The sequence below is a fragment of the Fundulus heteroclitus genome, chromosome 18, assembly GCF_011125445.2.
Source record: "Fundulus heteroclitus isolate FHET01 chromosome 18, MU-UCD_Fhet_4.1, whole genome shotgun sequence".
NCBI lineage: Eukaryota > Metazoa > Chordata > Actinopteri > Cyprinodontiformes > Fundulidae > Fundulus > Fundulus heteroclitus.
The window spans coordinates 21,013,095-21,033,450 of record NC_046378.1 but is presented as its reverse complement, the minus strand read 5'-3'; the positions used below and the strand labels follow the sequence as shown (position 1 = coordinate 21,033,450).

General features: G+C 38.5%; 1 protein-coding gene across 6 annotated transcripts in view; it reads right to left on the bottom strand.

Moving 5' to 3' along the window:
* Positions 1 to 20,356, bottom strand: part of dock10 (dedicator of cytokinesis 10) — a 97,703-nt gene that overhangs the window by 39,389 nt on the left and 37,958 nt on the right. For 5 of the 6 annotated variants that reach the window (XM_012868045.3, XM_021319287.2, XM_012868049.3 and 2 more), the window contains exons 2-8: positions 14,450 to 14,569; positions 7,182 to 7,271; positions 6,380 to 6,462; positions 2,365 to 2,437; positions 2,018 to 2,152; positions 1,034 to 1,168; positions 476 to 662 (exon numbers count right to left, since the gene is read on the bottom strand). In XM_012868045.3, coding sequence (XP_012723499.2) covers positions 476 to 662; positions 1,034 to 1,168; positions 2,018 to 2,152; positions 2,365 to 2,437; positions 6,380 to 6,462; positions 7,182 to 7,271; positions 14,450 to 14,569 — 823 coding nt within the window. Of the gene's footprint in view, positions 1 to 475; positions 663 to 1,033; positions 1,169 to 2,017; positions 2,153 to 2,364; positions 2,438 to 6,379; positions 6,463 to 7,181; positions 7,272 to 14,449; positions 14,570 to 18,845; positions 18,964 to 20,356 lie in introns of those variants that run through there. The other variant, XM_012868046.3, reaches the window with a different exon arrangement.

The window sequence follows — 20,356 nt, the reverse complement described above, 5'->3', positions numbered from 1 at the left end:
TCTCATGTTGCCTGGAGCTATTCTTCCAAAAAGGCACGCTGGCTCATTAATGATAGGTCATCATACACCCAAAGCCTGATTTAGAGGCATGCTAACAGACCAAAGAGCCATGCAGTCTGAAGCCATTACATCATTCCTTCACTTTTCACTGGCTTAAAGGGTCTGACAGTGTGTTATGTTCAGTTAGGAGCTGTGGGCCGATAAGTACCTGGCACATGAGGTTTTAAAATAACTACTAAATAAAGGTGGAGTCACCGTCAGGTCTCATTTCCTGAAATTGAAAAAAAAAAAATCCAAACCCTTCGCAAATTCCCCTTTAAAGCCACAGCATGATGATGGATAATGTTCTACTCAACTTAGTCAGGGAGGGAAAGTATTACCTTCCCAAGGGGACTAATGCAATTGATGGAATCAAACAACTGACATTTTCATCCTAGGCAAATTTTATGTGTTTCATAATACAATCGCATCTCACCCTGCTGTTTTTCTGTGAGTTCCAGACTCTTGCGATCGGGAGCAGGCCCGTCGGGGGGACTTATCTGCAAAATGCGGGTCAGCGTGCTGATCCACTCCTCCATGTCCTGCTCGCTCTCCGCGGCCAGCACGAAGTATGTCACCTCGTTCATCTTGAGCTCAAATGCATGTTTCCGCAGGCGGTTATTCTATCAGGAACAAAAGTAAGATAGTTACTCATTCAGAACACAGTTCCTTTATTGAAACATTCTCACAGTTCTTGCAAATTGGACTTGCAATATTGGTATGGTATGTGTTTTTGCCACATGTAATCAATAAAACTGCACATTTCAGTTGAGCACCAAACCATGTTTATTCTTGCAGATCTTTGCACTGAATGCTAAGATTTCACTATGTTAGTACAAAGTAATCTTATGTTGCAATATTCTGTGGCTTTGAGACAAGAGAAGCTGCAAGTCAGCTAGCCTTATGCACCATGATAGCTGTATATATAATAAAATGCACAAGCAATTCTGTGTGACAAACATCGTGTCACAATCATGAATTTAGTTAGACCCACCTGTACTACACCTGTGCATGAATCAAGGAAGATGCAACCTTTGGGCTCCTTAGATATCTTTTCATCCTTGTAGAAGTTCATGATGTAGGAGTTATCCGTCAGCTGAGTAAGCTGAAAATACCTCCGCTTGAAAGACTGCACAAAAAGAAGTATGAACATCATATCCTGCCATGTTTTTCAAGTATGTATGTTGCTCTTGATGCTCCAACATCTTGCATAATGTGTGTTAATTGGGATGAATTGTTTAAATGTTCACGGTGCTCTGCTGCTTCTGCCAATAGCATGGGTTAAGTTACTTCTACTATGACATCACAATCTCTTATGTTGTCATTACCATACTTAATAGCCTGAGGAATATTGTTAAGTTCACTACACACATTGTATGAGTTGTGTAAAATAAAATAATCATTGGCTGAATAAATGTGAAAGTAAGTTAGAGTAAGTAAACTGTGTACCTCTGACAATTTTCATCAATGCAGACAGAGGGTCTGCATAGTGTAGCATGAGACTAAGTGATGTTATCCATTAGTGTCATTGATGCAACATTTAAGTAGCTCTTTGTTGATTCTGTTGCAGTGGCACTATTTATATGTTTGAATTGTGACACTAAGGTGGGAGAATGTTTTTGAAATGCCCAGAAAATCCACAGAGATCAAATTGTGTAGGCTTCAGCATTAGATGCATATAAAAACGTAAATACGAGATCAATATTTAAGTAGTTGCACACCCTTGTTGCTATTGAAATTACATTAAAATGCAAGCCATATGTGCAACAATGTATGTAATGGCTCAAATTATAATAAAAATAGAGATACTAATACCCCAGCTTTAAAATCATTACTATTCTTTGGTAAAACTTATCATAGGGTGTGTACAGGTTTCAGCTCAAACAGATTTGAATATTAAATAAAGCCATTTTTGGGTATAGACAGGCTAACAACAGAGTGCAAAAGTAGAAAATGCCAACAATGCATTTTTCCTCACTCGGACAGTGATGCTGTTGTTGTCTGTGCTGTTGAAGTTTCCTTTATAAAGCCAGCCTGACCGGAACACACCGATACCCCCACCTCCACCTCCTCCACCACCTCCTCCTTTGGATGAGGACAGAGAAGTGGTGTCCTGTAGAACACAGTAAGTTGTAAATTAATCCCTTTTCCATTTATCTTTTTTCAACAAATGTGATCTTTCTAGACTTGACTCAGTTCATCACCTAAACTAGTTTCTTCTAGAAAACATGATAAAAGCCCTCGCCAAAAAAAATATTCAAACCAAGCAATATGTACGCGGTATGTAAACCTTTTAACTTGCCAAAGAAAATGGTCATTACTAACCTCATCTTTGTCAACATCTTCATAGTCAATCTCAAAAGAATGGGATGGCAGCTTCTCTGCTTTGTACAGTTTTCTTGAAAGCAAATAGGAAAACAAACAAAAAGTTGAATCAGTACATCTTTGATCTGACTGGAGAAAAAGGCAATTTGTTGTAATGAATTACTGCACTCAACAGGAGGGGAGAGACCGACTGCGTGTAGCTGACTCTGCTCCATTACTCTCTGCCAGGAGCCAACAATAAGAAGCCCTCGCTAGCTCCCGCTTCACTGATTTTACAGGAGGAGATGTCTTTGTTTGGCGGCTACAGGATTAAAATGTCTTTGTGTGTGTGCTGTGAGGTGCAGACGGTGAGACTGCAAGTTTGTGGAGGATAGCCCTGGCGCCGCCTTCTGCAAAAGGTCTGACAGCAGTAAAAGCTATCCGGGAAAACATCTTGTTTCACCACGTTTGGAAGAATTGTGGTGACTGTGGGCTGGCCACTGGTTGGCTGTTTGGTGGAAAACATGGAAGCCTCCTCACTCAGATCACAGCAGTGGCAACTAGCGTTATTTCCATATTGTATTATGGTTTTAAGAGCATAATTCACTTCAGACTGTAAATCTGGAAGCAAACAGCACGTTTACATAGAAAGTAAACAAACACTTTAAAATTTGTGTTTCCCACATTTTAAATGACAGCACTGTAGGGACTATGGCTCTATAAGTGTTGTGCTCTAACTTGTCTTAATGCCTCTGTTTTATTTTAGGGTTCATCCACAATGTCATTTCAGAGGTCATGTGAACTGGCTGAAAGAATATAGTGGCAACCCATGGGACAGAGGAGGGACATTCCTGTGGCTGCAGGGCTACTCCGGGTCAGCTTCCTTGGGACTCACAAAACTGAAGTTAACTGACTGAAAGGCTGATTTAAATCACAGACTGAGTTATTTAATTTGTACCTAACGGGATGACTGACATCCGAAGAATGGAATAGTGAAAGATGGCAAAGACAAGATGGCTGGTAATTTAAAATAAAACTAGAAACAGTCCCCTCCACATTTATCAGCAGTCCTAAATGCTTCACTAAGCATCTTAAGATAAATTCATCTTTTACAACCATACCATATTCTCACAATGAAAAAAAGAGAAAATTTTACCTTTGATCTGAGTACATTTATGGAGTGGGTAAAAAACTGACATGAAGAAAACACAATTCATATTTTGGTACCCATACAGGTTTATTTAAAAATATGTGAAGCAAACACTTTTTGTACGTATAGCTTTTATGTTGATCAGAGTATCTAGGAACCTTTCAACGATCAGAACTATGAAAAAAGGGCATTTGCTTTATCTGCCCCGTCAATGTGGGACAATCTGCACTAGGGTCCGAAACTATTCCTTGAATTATCAAGGTCAACTTAAAATGATACTAACAAAAAAAGAGAAATCTTACTTTTAAACTTACTCTGATTTTTGTTTGTGTTGTTGCACTCATGCTCTTGTGAAAGAGACCTTGGATCTCAATATAACAAAAATGTAAATGAAAAAATTAATTGGTGAACCATGACTTCTGTTTTTGAGGTAAAAATATGACATGACACAAAGGCACAATTCTCTTAGTCACTGTTCAAAGTGGAAAACTTCAAAATGGAAGGGCAGGGATTTGTTAGAGTTTTGGTCCAGCCGTAACCCCCCTCTGTCCCTCAAGTTCCGGGGGAATCACCTTACCTATTGGTTGTCCCACATGCCAATCATTCTGACGCGCTCACGTAACGCCAGTGTCCGTACACGTTCTTTGTTAGTTTACACTTGCTGGCTGCGCATACGCACGTCTAGTGCTTATTTATTCGATTAGATTGGCGGTTAGCTTCAATGTTAGCCATTCATTGTTGGTCTGCTGCTCTCACCATACACTTTGAACATGGCTGAGAGTAGCAAGAAGCAAACCGCGTACAAGTTTATGAGAAGAAGAGGAAGGCCTCAGTATAAAGAAAGACCAGAGTGGATTTGGGATTTTATTTTCACACGATCCCCTGAGGATCGGAAGACCAAGGTAAGATGATCTTGCACATGCAGTTATTCATAAATGGACTTGACGAAACTGCTGCAAAAATTGCTGACTAACTCTAAAAATGTGAGGCAGATGTGTGCTAACAACCATGACAAGACAATATTTACTTGTCTAACAACTACAGTTTAAATTTAATTTGAAATTTTAATAAATGAGGCTGGATAGGGACAGAAATATAACTTGCCACCACCATACCCACAGTAAGCAGGATGGTAAGGAAAGTAAAACAAAATCTCCAAAGCTCTGTGTTAGAGAACTACAGCAAAGAATGGCATTTCTGTGTCATCAAGCCTCCAAGACAAACATTAGATACCATTTACATCCAAACTGGTTGCTTGGGAGTGTTGCCAGGGAAAAGGCTTTTCTGTCCATCCATCTCACATGTAAACTGGTGGAGTTTTCTAAACACAACTGGGACTTTTACAGGAATAATGTGCTTTAGTCAAATGAGGCTAGATTTGAGCAGTCTGACAGCAAACAAGGCTGGTGTCCTTGGTGTGAATCAAAGGAAACATCATGTGGAAAAGCACCTCATGGATTTATGATGCTGTGGGGCTGCTTCTCTCCAAAGGTCCTGGAAACCTTGTTTTAGTACATAGCATCATCATCTCGTAGAAACAACAGAACATTTTAAATAACAATTTGGTGCGGTCTGCGGGAAAACTGCAAATGGGCTGTTACTGGGTTTTTCAGGAGGATAACAATGGTCAAATCAACACAGAAATGGTTGACCCCAAAATCCACCTTCCCCCATGTTCATTCTTCCCACCTAAATCCTATAGAAAACCTGTGGGTGAATTGAGTAGACCAGGTCTTAAGAGGAGACCAAGAACTCTGGCGAAAGGTCCTATTGTCATTTTGGTAAACTGGGGTTGTACATCGTCATAAAAGCATGGGGTCCTAACAACAGTGGTGCCAATGATTTCGTAAAAAAGTCATTATTTCTTCTTTTTTTTTTATGAAATTAAAAATGCAATTAATTAAATGTAAACGTAGTTAATTTCCGCCTAAATAAATGTACTCAAATTAAAGATTGTATTTTTTCTAAAGATTGTATTTTTTCTAAAACAAATGTATATTCTACTGCAATGAAATACATTTTTAATAAACTTTATTTTTTCCAAATCTTCCAATCAGACAATGGGCAACTAAAAGAAATCCAGTTATCCTTGATGATAGCAGCCAATAATGAGTAGTTTTAGTAAATATGGAGAAACATACTATTTGTAGAATGACACTGCACAGTATAGAGAAATTATACACAGCAATATCCTATGGACATCCTGTCAGTAAGGTATATTCAAAACTGACCAACAGAATATAAGAATGCCAAAAAGCAAAACGAATTAATAACTACCACATTATGACATGGCTATCCCTAACACCACAGGACTTCAGCATTCAGTTAAATACAAAATCAATGTTCTGTGTTATTTACTAGTCTTAAAATAAAGTAAAATGCCAACTAGAAATGTGGAGATGTGGACAAATGCATTTAGTATCTCCTTTCTTTTACTGAGGTGCTAAATTGTGAAATTTGTCTAGAAAATGTGAGCATCACACAACCTTTACGTGAAAAAAAGCTGCTCTATAGTGCATAAGCTCTGAGCAGGATAACTCATTTAGGTCCCAGAAGAAAGTCAGCTGAAGAGTGGTGTGTAATAAGAAGCCTATTTATCAGCACTTTTTGGGCAGAAAGAGAACTTTTAGCATTTGTAACAAACAAAAAACTCCACAACCAAACACTGAAACAACAGAGCACAACATGATACAGAAAGACTTTAGTTATTTCAAACATTTCTCCACATACCAGCCTAAATATTGCCATCACACAACCTGAGCTTAATCAAATTTTAAAACTCTATCTGTGTATTCTTAGTAATTCAATCTTTATTGCTTACAAAAAAGTATTTTCCAATAGTAATATGCCAAGAAAGATTAGATCAGCCCTATAACATGTTGTTACCTGGGCAGCAGGCGATAGTCTCCAGCATAGTCATCATACTTGAACTGAACCACGTTTAGTTCAGAGTTATAATATTTGCAGGCCTGGAGAGGAACATGAAGATTAAATATTAACTTGGTCAAAAAAAGACCACCTTTGTCAAAAATGTGGACATGAAGCAGGTTATATATTCTCAGACAGTAAAATCAAGTTCATTGAATTGACTGTAAAGTGAAAATGCCTGATATGATTTGCAATCAGAAGATTTAAATCTAAAAAAGGGAACTAAATTCAGATGCCATCCCCAGAGATATATTTAGATTGCCAGAAATTGCTTGGCTGGTTTAGAGACTACTTTCACAGTACAGTGGAAGTCACCGAGGCTGCAGGGAAGTTTCACATCCTGCCTGTTTGGCCAACAGAGTGTGACAATTCTCTTCAATACATTTATATACATCAATATAAATAAGTTGTCATTAAGGACATCTAAAACAGGTATGATGTTTACTAGATTTATATACCATCATTAGAACATGCACACTTCAATAAAAAAAACATGGCAAGAATTACGGTATTATACTTGGCTCCAGTGAGCTGCAACTGTCTCTATTCCCAGTCATTACTCCAACTGGAACCCTGCTTTATGTACATGCCCTCTAGTGTGTTACAGAAGCAATAAGACCCCCTTCCCTTTGCATCAGGAAATAGTAAAATTAGGGCAGGTTAAACTGTCAGTCAACCACCAACCGAGCTTTCTTTTCCCCTCCAAACCACATTGGCTTCAGTTAGTGAGTGTGAAACTGTCAAAGTAAGAGCGCCTTACCTGTCTGACCAGCAGACACTCAGCCTGGAGTTCTGCCCCCTCAGGGACCGTTGACGTGAGAGTTCGTCTCTCTTGAGGCACCGTGGATACCTGCAGAAATAAACAGGTTGGTTGGTTATTATCTGTCTAAATAAGTTAAACATTATTTAATAATTTTCTAAAACAGAATTTAAAAAGATGCTGTAGTGTTCCATGAAACCTGATACTTAAAGCATAGTTAACATTAGACCTGTCATTTTCTCCTTTCAAATTCAACAAATTCAATGTTTTGGGGGTTTTTTGTCCTAAAAACCAAGAACTCTCCTTTGGATGATATTACACTGAATCAGATTTGAAGAAGGTCTGTCAACGTAGCTGGACAAGGTCCGCAGCCTCCAAGTGACAGTTGGAGAATTAAAGGAACTATAGGCCTACCTGAATTTATTTTTGTCTTGTTAAGAAGAATGCATTTTACAAAATGTATTATGAGGTAAAAGACATAATTTGGTAATAAAGATTGAGTAATTGATTGCGTGATCGAGCGATTCCATGTTTTTTTTAGTAGGAATAAGCAGCGAACTGGGGACAACCAATGACGACTTTCTGTGCCAATGGCACAACAAAGTGCGTAGCCGTTGCTAAGCAGCAGCTCCACCCACGGTGTGCACAACAGGGTAAACAGACCAGCATGGAATTCATGTGTGTGGACTATTTACATAAGAAAATATAATTTACCCGAGATGTAGCCATTTATGTCAATTAACACGAAGAAAACTCCCTCGATGAAGCCTTGATTCCATACGGAGGAATGTGCACAAGCTTGAGGTATATGTTTAGTCTTGTGTATGTCAAGGGTTTCTCAGGGGGGGGGGGGGGGGGGGAGTTGGGGGCGGGGCTTACAGTTCTCTCCTGACTCATGGTTTGAATTTGTCCAGGATCAGGGATAGTTCTATTAAAGATTAAACTGTTTGGTTTAAAAGAAAAGAATGTGAAGACAGGGATGCAGATGTATAACCTTTGCATTATAAGAGTTGCACGGTTCCATTTCAGCCACTTTGGTTTCCAGACCATCTAAAGATGTTTCACAAAGAAATCCTGGTAGACTCTTCACACAGAGGCCTTGCACCAAAAAGACCAAATAGGAGACCCCAAGTTATCATCACCAAACTCTACTACCACCAAGATTGTGCCGACGTGCTACCATGTGTCTGGCAGTGACCATCTTTCCTGCAAGTATTGCCAAATCTCACTCTGCTTTTAATGATGTGAGGAATCTGCATTGATTGGATGAGACGTCTGGTACGAAATAATGTTTCCAGCCAGGCTCCACATATCAAGGGTGACAGTAAAGGGCTTCTGGATCCGGAGAAGACGATGAAACACCATCTTTCCAAGGGAAAGTGCTCAGTACTGGGTACCCGCCTGACTCATCTTTACTTAGAGTCAGTCCCTGCTGATAAGGCTTTGCAAGATGAAAAATTTGGTGGATTGGCTAACAATTTTGTAAAAACTATACCTTGCTAAGGGGAGATAAATGAACAGACATAGTCTAATCCTGTACAAACCTAGCTTCCACCTCATTAGTGTCAGGATATCATGATTATATTATATTATATTATATTACTGATTGCTTCCCCTGTCATTGACCTGTTTCTTCGCTAGATGATATTTTAAAAATATCATTAGATCAGCAAGAAATTGAAAGAAAATTTATAGTTAATCAATCCATCACAGCCCAGCCACTCTTAATCATCTAGACAAGCTAATCAAGTGAAGTGGAAGAGAATTTAAATGTTGAGATTTCAGGGTAAGACTGGGTTAAAATTACAAGAAATAATTATTTTTTTGTCATTATCGTTTCATCAATGCCACGCTGTTGCTCAGTTTAAAATAGTTTAAACTATCTGGTTCATATCAGATTTGGATCCCACCTGTGACAAACATGAACAGACTCCTACTACACTTGTAAATATGTCCTGGGCTTTCTTGATGTTACATCTCTTTTTGCAGTTTTTTGGAAATTAAATGACATGAATATCAGAAGTTCATGTTCTGTTCATACAAAACTATCGTTTCAATTTAAAGGCTTTGGGAAAAGAAAAATATCCAAATTATTTATATCCTTAATGATGATCAGACATTAGTGATGGTAACATTTTTATATACATAGCTTTTTGCATATTTCCAGTGGTATTTTGTAAATCTATCATCAATCTATCTTTGGAGATGAGGTCCTGGGGTTTCATTTATAAAACTTTGCATAGAATCGACATTAAACTGTATGTACGGCAATTAAAAAAGTCAGATTTATAAAACCATGCGCACGCATACCAGCAGTCAATTTTCATTTATAGATCACAGCTGCACCTGAACGTTTGCGCCCCAGGTTCTGCCTCATTTTCTGCCCTCTACACACCCAGATTCAACCATAATGCAATGCAAAGCACCACATGAATGTTAAGATGTATTTCAATGAGTCAGACGATTTTTTTTTTTTTTATGATGAAATGGCAAGCGTGGAGAAAGAATTACTCACAGCGGAGTTTATTAAAGGTGTAAATCAGAGGTAAAAGCACATTTGTTGTCAACAATAAAACAGCTTGTTAAAAAGTAAACTTGATTGCTCTTTCAAACGTGATAAGAACCTCATAGAGGCTCAATGTTGAAATTCCTCAGAGGCTGTGCATTCAGATCGACATTCTGTGGTGGAATGGAGAAGTTTCTCCATACATGATAAAAAAAAAAAAAAAAAACATTTTAGGAAGCCGACGGGACGGATATCTGCTCAGCTTTATGTGCACTGCATGGGTTTGAGCGGTATTAATCCACACTTTCTCTGTGCTCTGAGGTATGGAGAGCATGTTAGGACCCAGCAACTGGGGTGGGAGGTTGTGTAGCCACTGTCCAATGTAAGTTATAGATGAATGCAATGCTTGGAGTCTAAAGCGGCATATTAGCTAGTCATCATTGCCCGGGGGAATCTTTGATCCCTGAAACTGCGTTTCCTCCTAATTCTCCCAGTTACTTGACCTGCTAGTATCAGCTCGTTAGACTTGTTACTCAATAAAGAGCAAAACAACTAAAAAAACTACTACAAAATTTAGTTAGAATCATAAGTATTTATATTAAATTATTTCTTAACGTTTGTGTTTAAAACTATTATGGTTTTTAATGTGGTTTTTTTTCTGTTTTTTTAGTTTGTATAGGTTGGCTATTTTTAATCACTTTAAATATAAAGTTGGTATGGCATGGTAAACCAAACGCAATAAGATCATGTAAAAAGTTTTATTATAAACACAATGAAATCTTTGTACTTTAACTCAACGTAAATTCATGCAATGGGAATTCCATACAGGACTATGCTTTTTCTTTTTTTTCATGTTTCATTTGTAAGGTTTTAATTCCTTTATAACTTTGTATGAAGCGTTGTGTTCCTTAACCTTTAAAAGTAGTATATACTGTAGATTCTTATAGTCTTGTAGAATTGAGTTAAAAAGGGTTATCTTACGTTAACTAAATGTGTTAATTGGTTTTACTATTGTGTTATAAATAAATAGCGATAAGAACCCCTAAATTACCTGACTACTTTCAGCAAAAGAAATTCTCAGGAAACTCAAAAATAACTCAAAAAATTTGACAAACATCTGATGGAGAAATAGTGAGAAAAACTTTAAACGTATATAGACACCAAACTTGTCACCTAGAGCCAACACTTAAGTACCTTAAACTGTAACAGAGATCCTGTTTAAAAAGGCTGCACTTCTTCTAAAGAGTCCACAGCAGAAGAACACTTGTCAGTTTGAGTCTTTAGGTTTTTTTAGGTTTAGGTTTCACTTTGATAACCATGGCTCAAGACTCCAAGTCTTAAAGATCAAATTTTGTCCTTTTAAAAGTGTTCACTTCTGCTCCAATACGACAGAGAAGATCACAGCCAAATTCTGAACATAGGGCCTTGCACAACCTTCACTCACTCAAAGCTTTGGGTTAATATCGACACATTGTAAATCATCATCTATAACCACAAACACATCATTAGTGTTACAAGATAACAGTTCAAATATGTCTTATTTCTTTTAATCTCCTGTAACACCAGATTAGGACGTTCTTAAGAGATACATCTTAACCCACACGGAAGTGAACCATGGCATTGGCCCGTCTCATGGCTAGAAGGTCTATGCTGCTGAGACCGAAGGAAAGGTACCAGTGGATGTATGTTAGGGCAACACACGCTGCTTTCACCTGTGACATCATTAGAAAAATCTAAACAAATCTGCCTAGATATCAGGGGAACTTTGGACCAGGGACAACTTGCTAATAGGGAGTGCTAGGGCGCTCAAGGTTGAAAAACATAAACAAAACAAAATAGACACAGTAAACATATATACCAAATTAAGAATTAAAAAGTAATTATGTTATCTGTTCACCCAAGTAATGTCTGACTTTTGATTTTTCCGCTTTCCCATTTTTTTGGGGATTACCCGAGGTTATTTTTGTGTGTAAAAAGCTGCATCCTTTGCCAACCAGTCTTTCTGTGTCTTTCTTCATCCAGTGTGATTAATTCATTCACCCCTCAATTAAAGTCAAGCACCTGGCAGCTTAGAGGTGCGGGTACAAATGTCACTCAAACATATGGATGAAAATGGAGGAGCCAGATGACAATGACAAAACAGGAGACAATGGCGCAAGATCATTTACAAAATAATTATTTCTGGAGGCTCTTGCTGCAGGAACAAAAATTGATTAAGAAGATTTGGAACAGGACGTCCCGCTCATGCACCAGGCAAGCAATCACCTATGTTCTAGAGTTCATTGTTGTGTCCCTGACCTCTAGTGCGCCCCCAATTTTTTATCAGCCACCACTGCTTTGGACCTCCACAAGTCTGGTTCAACCTTGGGTACAATAGCCAGACGACTGAAGGTGCCACGTTCATGTGTTAACATACTTATATACAAGTATAAGTAGCATGAGACAATCAAACTATCATACCGTCCAGGAACAATATGGGTGCTGTGTCCCATGGGTGACCATATGCTGTCGCAAAATGTATCAATCCCAGAAAACAAGCAAAAGACCTTGTGAAGAAACTGACTAAACCTAATGAGAGTTTTATTAATCCACTGTAAACAAAACTCCTACTCCTAAAATGATTTGAAATGTCATTCTGACGGGCAGAATCCATCACTAAAAAAAAGCAACACATGAAGACATAGTTTACAAATGGACTCAGGGACAACGTGTTTTGGACATACTATGCACTACAGTCCAATCATACAAAGATTGGCCATAAAAGACCTGCAGGCAGAACTAAAACTTGTGCTGTGGCAGCTTTGATTTGCCCGATCTCTGCTGCTTACACTTCCCCAGCCAGTCTGATTGAACACACCTGCTCTCAGTCATCTCCTCCTGTGTGGATTTAATCAGTCTGTTCCCTTCCTGTTCCTTCCATGCCAGTTCGTTTTTGTTTCTACCAGCAAGCGTTCCTGCCCCTTTTCCCCAAGCTTTCTAGCTTCTAGTGAGTTTTGGACCTATTTTGTGCTTCCACTCTGCCTCAGCCCAGTGTTTTTTGGATACCTATGCCTTCCTGACTATTCTCTGTGTTCTGACCTTTGGACTGCCATTAAACCACAGAGTTTTGGTAACTCTCTAAGTTGTCATTTGAGTCCTGCCTGCCCACTTCCTTGTCACAAAGCTCTGTGTGTGTGCATACACATGTGTGTGTGCATATGTGTGTGTGTGTGTGTGTGTGTGTGTGTGTGAACAAAGTGGCCTACAAGCCTAATTGAGTTACACCAGCTCTGCCAGGAGAAATAGCCTGAAATCCAAACAAAGTAAGAAGCTTGTGGAAGGATATCAAAAACCTTTGATTCAAACAAGAGAGTTTAAATGCAACAAATACTAAGTAAATGTATTGATTTTTTTCTACTTTAAGGCAATAACAAATTCTCTACGAAGTCATTATTTTTTAAATATTATTTTGGAATTTAGCAAATAGAAATAATAGTCACAGATGGAAGAATATAACCCTGTTTCAATGTTCTTACAGTGATGGAAAATTGGCCACAAAACTCTACAGTATCTCTTCACCCTAATCAAAGGATTCTCCTATGCCGTTCCTTTCTGAGCTGAGACTAAAAATCAAATCCCTTTCAACACATACATCATATATTAGATGTAAGCATTATTATGAAAAGTCTAGTTTCATATACTTCTAATGAAAATAAACACCCAATCTTTCTAAAAGACATCAATAACCAGATTGAAATGCTTGAATATACAAGCATTTCAATCAAACATGCCTTTGACTGCATAAAATAAAATAAAAACAATTCAACACCAACAGAGAAGACTTTGATTTAGATGTTGTCCAGTCAGCTGGCAACACATTTTATTTCTCCAATGATTTAGCAAAAGAGCATAGCTAGTAAATGGCTTCTGCTTGATTAATACTCTTCGAGCAACTTTGACTTATAAGCAAGAAAACCGACAGCACACTGCAGAAATACAAATCAGAGGAGACTGCTTTGCTAACAGATGAAGCTGGCAACCACTAAAGTTATAAAAAAATAAAAGCTTCAGTTCTCTGGTCAAAAGCAAATGAATCCCCTTAACACAAGCAGACAATGAGGCCACTTTTATTGTGCAGTGGATGCACATCTGCACTAAAGCATTTGCATAGTAATGAAGGCGCTAATGCACAAAGAGCTAAGAAGAGTCTAGAGAATAAGCTATTGGTGACTGAAAAGACCGTAATGCTCTATATGCATGATTAGTGTGTGTAAATGATTGGGTTCCATAATGAGCTGAAAAGTGATGCCCGCTGCCCTTTAATTATCTATCACAATCTAATTCACATTAGATTATTTGGTTTCAGTACTAAAAACAAACAAACTTCCTGCCAACACTTAGGACTGTCTAATGTTAACACCTTGTTAAGAATTAAATCGTTTTACATGGAGAAGAAACACTGACTAAATCAACAAAGACTTCTTTGCAGCCATGCTCTGATGGTTGTGGAGAAACGCTGAGTTTAACTAAAAGATTTAAAATAAAATAAAAAAAGATTCAACATATACATTAGCCAGCATTAAAATGAAACAATTCAACAAAAATTTAGTAATGACCAAATGATGTTGTAATGCACAACTAATCTAAACGAAGCAGAAGGGTGTCTTGTAGTCTTACATGTTTGTCACCCTGATTGCAGATATGAACCAAGATTGATTTCTCCACAATGGCCCAAACCACTGAATCCTTTCACTAAAGCACATTAAATCCCAAACATGCTTACCGAGAAATCATTGTCGGGGAAAAGGAGCAGGTCTCTGAGAGGGTCCTCCTTCAGCTCATCCCACAGTTCAGAGATGACAGCCTCATAGTCAAGAGGATCGATCTGCTTCGGCTTCTCCTGCTGCATTACCAAAAAGAGGAAATTAGAAATATTAGATTTTGGATGTGTTTTCGGTCTGAGCTAATACAATAAATATAATAAAATCAAGTATAATACAGTAAGACGCCTACTGCGTCTTACAGGATGATGCATAGCTATCCAGTATGAAGCAGTCGAATGTCACATGGTGTCCAAACGTTTAGGCACATGGATGGGCTGAAATTGTCAAGTCACAAGTACTCGAGGGGCAAAAAATTGATTAAAATGATTAAAAGAAGTAACAGAACATTATGTTGTGTTTGTTTTTACCTGCTCTACAAAATCTGATCATTTTAATTATACACATTGGTTGAATTTTTTGAAGGAAATGAATGTTAAATCATTGTAGATTGTAGAAGTTAAAAAATGACTTTTGCTCATTTGCTTTGTTTAAAAAATGGTCACCCAGTTTGCAATTCATGTTAGAATCGATTGGGGGGAGGGGGGGGGGATAAAATAAAATTTGTCTATCAATATGACAACAGGATTTGGGCCAGTATTTAGTTGATTACACTTGCTGTATTTAGCACATTTTAATAAATGAATTAAAAACAGCTTTTAAAGCACAAAATGTTTGCATTTGAGTTAAAGTCCACAGATGGATGTGGTCCTACTTACTATTTAATTCAAGAAAATGTAAAAAGTGTTGTTATTAACAAACAAATACATTGTTTTTTACTTAACATTTTCAGTTCAGTTTCAGTGCAATTGGGGGGCCACACAAAATAAGTCCAGGGGCCACAAGTGGCCCCTCAGACTACACTTTGGACATGCCTGGTTTAATGCACTACAATATAGTTTAGAAATATGATAATGCAAATGATAGAGTAGCATATATTTTATTATACCTCGAAAACACTATATAATATGATGGTGATAGTATGATTTTATACATCACAGTGCATATTTGTGAACTGGAAGAAGTTGCTTTTCAACATGTCTTCTGTGTGTCTTTGAAACCCCTAAACAATTTCTGAGCGACCAGCTGATAGGGGCAGCATCATGCTGTGGGACTGCTTTTCTTCTCCAGGGACAGCGAAGCTGGTCAGAATAAATGGTAAAATGGAAGACGCTAAACACAGGTCAGTCCTGGTAGAAAATGTGAGCAGCTGCAAAAGACTGGGGTGGAAGTTCACCTTCATCAGCAATCTTCAGCATACAGCCAGAGCTACACTGGATTGGTTAAGATCAAAGGGTATTCATGTGCTGGCATGGCCTAGTTAAAGATGAGGCTTGCAAACACTCTCCAATTAACCTGACTGTGATGGAGCTCTTCTGCAAAGAAAAATAGATGAATCCCCAAATACTTACAGTACAGGAGTAAATGCAGCAAAAGCTTGTTCAACATACATACAAATGTATGCCACACTTCTCATATTTTTATTCAGAAAAATGTTGAGCATCATCCACAGTGTCTTATTTTTTTCCAAGTCATAACTATACACTATTTTGTGTTGGTCTGTCACATAAAATCTTAAAACAAATACATTAACAGTGCTGGTTTTAATGAGGATCAATGGGAAAAGGTAACCTGACGCCGCCAGATAGATTTGCTTCGCATATCCATCTGGAAACCTTCCGTTGAAGTAATTTTGGGAAGGGGCGAAAATACTGGTTAGCTGATTGGCCTATGTTGGTGATAGACAAGCCAAATAAACCAATCAGATCAACGAAGCATATGACGTACTCGTCAACATGCTTCGTCGTCGCTCTGTTACGAGCGACGACGAAAACACAACCACAAGCCAAGCTACTCTTGCTGCTGCAGGTAAAGGCTCGTTAGCTCAGCAAAGAAATACTCTGTAATGCCGATAAAACTTGCTCGATAGCCACGCTAACGCTAGTTTCATCGGCTGAAGCCACCATGTTCTTTAGACTGAACTGTCGCTCCTTGTTGCGTCACACCTCAACCCGCCTCAAAGCCAACGCTGATTGGACGTTCGTTTGGTGAACGGCTCCAAATTTTCTTTAACGGAGAGTAGCCAGACTGATCTGCGAGTGAAACCTTGAAAGCTCGCGAGATCAGGATGGTCTCACGAGGCTAGGGAAAAGGTTCTTGGGGTGTGAATATTTTGGCTAGGCACTGTGAATAACACAATGTAATACAACGCGACAGAGCACAGTACAACGGAAAATCAGACAATGGGAAGACATTTTTTTATAATTGGCAATAGAGCGTAACAATTTATCAAAACTCAAATCAATATCACAAGCAAAAGCTTGGACAGCGAATTATATTAGTAAAATGCAGTCATATTCTGAAAGCCAATAATACAGTCAGCAGATAATGTTTAACCAGTGTTTTGCTAAACCTTTCAAATATTTCAGTGACGAAACATTTTTGGGATTAAAATGACTTCTTCATCCTTAATCGCTGCTGCACAAACTATGCGATGTGTAGTTAAAAATTATTAAAACTTTTCATTTAAGTATTGGTTTATCTTCTGCGAGTCATATAATCCTTGCAACACTTTTGTTGGATATTGCCCGTTGTCCTGATTGTGTGTGGGATATTTAAAAATTAACTCATTAATAAAGTGTGGCATATTTAGCACCAGCATAGTCAAGCTGAATAAATGTATTCCACTTAGAAACCGATGAAAATCCTACGCAGTAAACCTCACATCATTATTATTTTTAAAAAAAAAACGTCTAAGTTTCTTCTTTAATTTGATATTTTAGATTATTTCAACCCGATTGAAAAAAAAAAACAGCAATGCCCTGAAATGTTTTGTGATGTTATTCAAAAAGCTAAAGAAAAGCAGGGCAAAGAGTTAAATATATCACTCCAGAAGGCGGGGTTTGCAGTAACCAACAAACAACGTGATCATTGGGTAAATATGGCAAATAGCCATGAACATGGCATTTTAGGTGTTTTACCATGACATCACAGGGACATAAATAAGTTGCAGAGGAAGTGGAGCTGCTGCTGAAGTGCAGCTTTGACACACCCAGCAGCAAAGTCTTGGACTTGAAAGCAAGTTAGATCATTGAAATTACTGCATTAGATAGCTTCCTTTAGTTTCCAGTCAAAGTAATTGTGATTCTCTCCCAATAAATCCGTCATAAAAACAGCTCTTAGTATCATAAAAGGCCTCTCTCCGTATGCATTTAATCACGCGACAAACTTAACAGCTTGTGCTCGCCACAACCCCTCCAATCAACCCTCTCACAACTAAGACGCAAGCCACCGACCAGTATGTCTGACATGACAACGACAACACGTTAGAGATGTTTACAACAGAGGACAGCAGCTTTTGCCATTAAGAGAGCAGCAGCCCTGCAGCAGCAGCAGCGGCAGCAAAGTGAGAGGTGCAGCAGGTTGTGGTCAGAAACCCAGAGGAAGTTATGATTCAGTTCACATGTATAACGTAGTCCGTACTTCACAGCGCTGCTTAACAGCTCGGCTGCTTCTGTGGGCCTCTTTGGCACGTAAGTGAAACAGATGAATAAAGGATATATAAGTTTAGTTGCCTACAAAAATATGACCACGGATTTAAGCGACTTCCACCGCAGTGATAGTGTGACTTTTTCAACAAGGGAGAAATTTCAGGATACTTTATTTCACACCTACGTCAAAAAGCCAGTGCTCGCTTAGCTATCGTTCAGGCTGTTGCTCTTCGTGTCTTTTCCACCACTAAACCTTGTTTATCAACGAAGCCTGTTAAACTAAATGGCACCAACTACTGAGAGCCCTTTAATACCCTCCTAAAAAGGTCACAGTTGTGAATGGAAATTATCTTAATAGAAAAAAGCCCTTAGATTACATCTCGAAGCGAGGGGCGTGTGTAGAAGAAGACTCGGGGTTTTATTTATACTTTATGACTTCGGTGTTACTCATGTGACATCACAGTAAATGTTTCAGGGGAACTTCTACATTTTTCTCATCTCGAAATGATCAATTTCACCTCTATGTATGTAGCATTACTTCAGCAGGAGATTATTTAAGAGTGCGATTTTAGTTCGATGTGCTCACCTTGACAGTGTCAAGCTGGATTAACTGTTACAAGCATGTCTTCTAAAGGAAAGCAAAGGACTACCCGTAGGTTTTTGTTCAACACAAACTCAGTATTAATGTCATAGACTTTTAATCAGAAAGTACAGCTACTCAATGTTTGCAAAGCATATAAATATATGACTGACAGCACCTATAAACAATTGCTGGCAAACTGCTGGCATGTAATAGTCATTCATTCCAACTAAAAAAAAAATGGAAGAATGATGTAATAAAGTAGAGAAGAAAAATGTAAATACATACAATGCTGAGCCGGCTAAAATCCGCTCGCGCTCGTTTGCTTTTTACTTTCCTCCTGAAGGTGATTTTGCTCCTGAAACTCATTGCCGGCTGCATTTACAAGACCATCCCCAGAACCTGAAGTCAAGAGAAGCTGTACAACACGCACATTGCGGGCATGTGCTCTTTCAGAAGCAGAACTAACTCTCTGTGTGAGCTTGCCTCGGCACACGTGGATGCAGGGGAAGTTGATGTGTGATTGTCCAACAGACACTTCGCACACGCACGCACAAACAGAGAGAAAGCCGCCATTGAGCCAATCAGATCGGAACGATTCTAGACATCACTTTCAAAATTTGTGCGAGTTTCCTGGGGTTTAGAGATAGTTTAGCTATAGTGACCTCTACAGACACGCAGGGCATCTCATTTTGTTTTTAGTTCAACGCCTCCTTGGTGTTCACAACGTCACAGAAATAAATTCGCCTTCAAGCTACCGCCTTCCTGCTTGAAGCTATATTGTCACACCGACGGCGAGCCAGAATAAACATCAGCGTATGCAGGACTGGTTATGAAAGTAACAAAGTGTACACAGACATTGATCAGACATGAGCTAGATGTCATACCTGACATGAGCATAATGATAAGGCACACAGGGCTGTTTCATGTTTGGCTGCACGCGGAGCGGCGCTCACTTCCCCAGACTTTGCAGAACAGAAAAAGATACAAGAGGAAACTACTTTTGATGATACAACAAATGGCATATACATTTTGCCTTAGCCACAATGCAGGAAGGCTGAGTGTGTTTTAATCACATCCAGAATTACAGTCCCATTGAATACATTACAATATGCATAATGATGAGGCTTGTTTGTGAGATTAAAAGTATCCTTTAAAAGTAACAACCTTTAAGAATGGTCTTTAACATTCTTTTTATGAAACCCACATCTCTGTTGTAAAAAATTAAATCATTTTTTTAATGGTGTGACATTCTATTCTTAAAAGTTGTCTTTTCATTCGCTTTGAGAGAACAAATATCACATGTAACATAAGAAAAGACTTGAAGACAGCCTGTGTGAAATCAATCTATAATATGATTCCATTCAATTAGTTGACTTTTAAAGTGCCAATTCACAAAATGTCATCAGGGCACTTTACAAAGTCAGTTCTACCGAATCATACAGACAGATTGGTTAAAAAGTTTTCTATTTAAGGAAACGCAGCAGATTGTATCAAGTCATTGACATTTACTTCTCCTTGAGGAGCATGCAACGACAGCAATCCCTCATACCAAGCATGCATGTAGCGATAGTGGAAAGGAAAACTCCTATTTAACGGGAGGAAACCTCCAGCAGAACCGGGCGCAGTGGGAACGGCCATCTACCACGGCTGACTGGGGATTGAGAAAACAGAGCAGAGACACAGAGAAGGACACAAAAACACCGATTCAGGAATACTTTCTATGTGAGAGAAAGGTAAAAACGTAATGGCAGTAGCAGCTCTTTTAGTGGCCTCATCAGAGAAACAGCTAAGCAGAT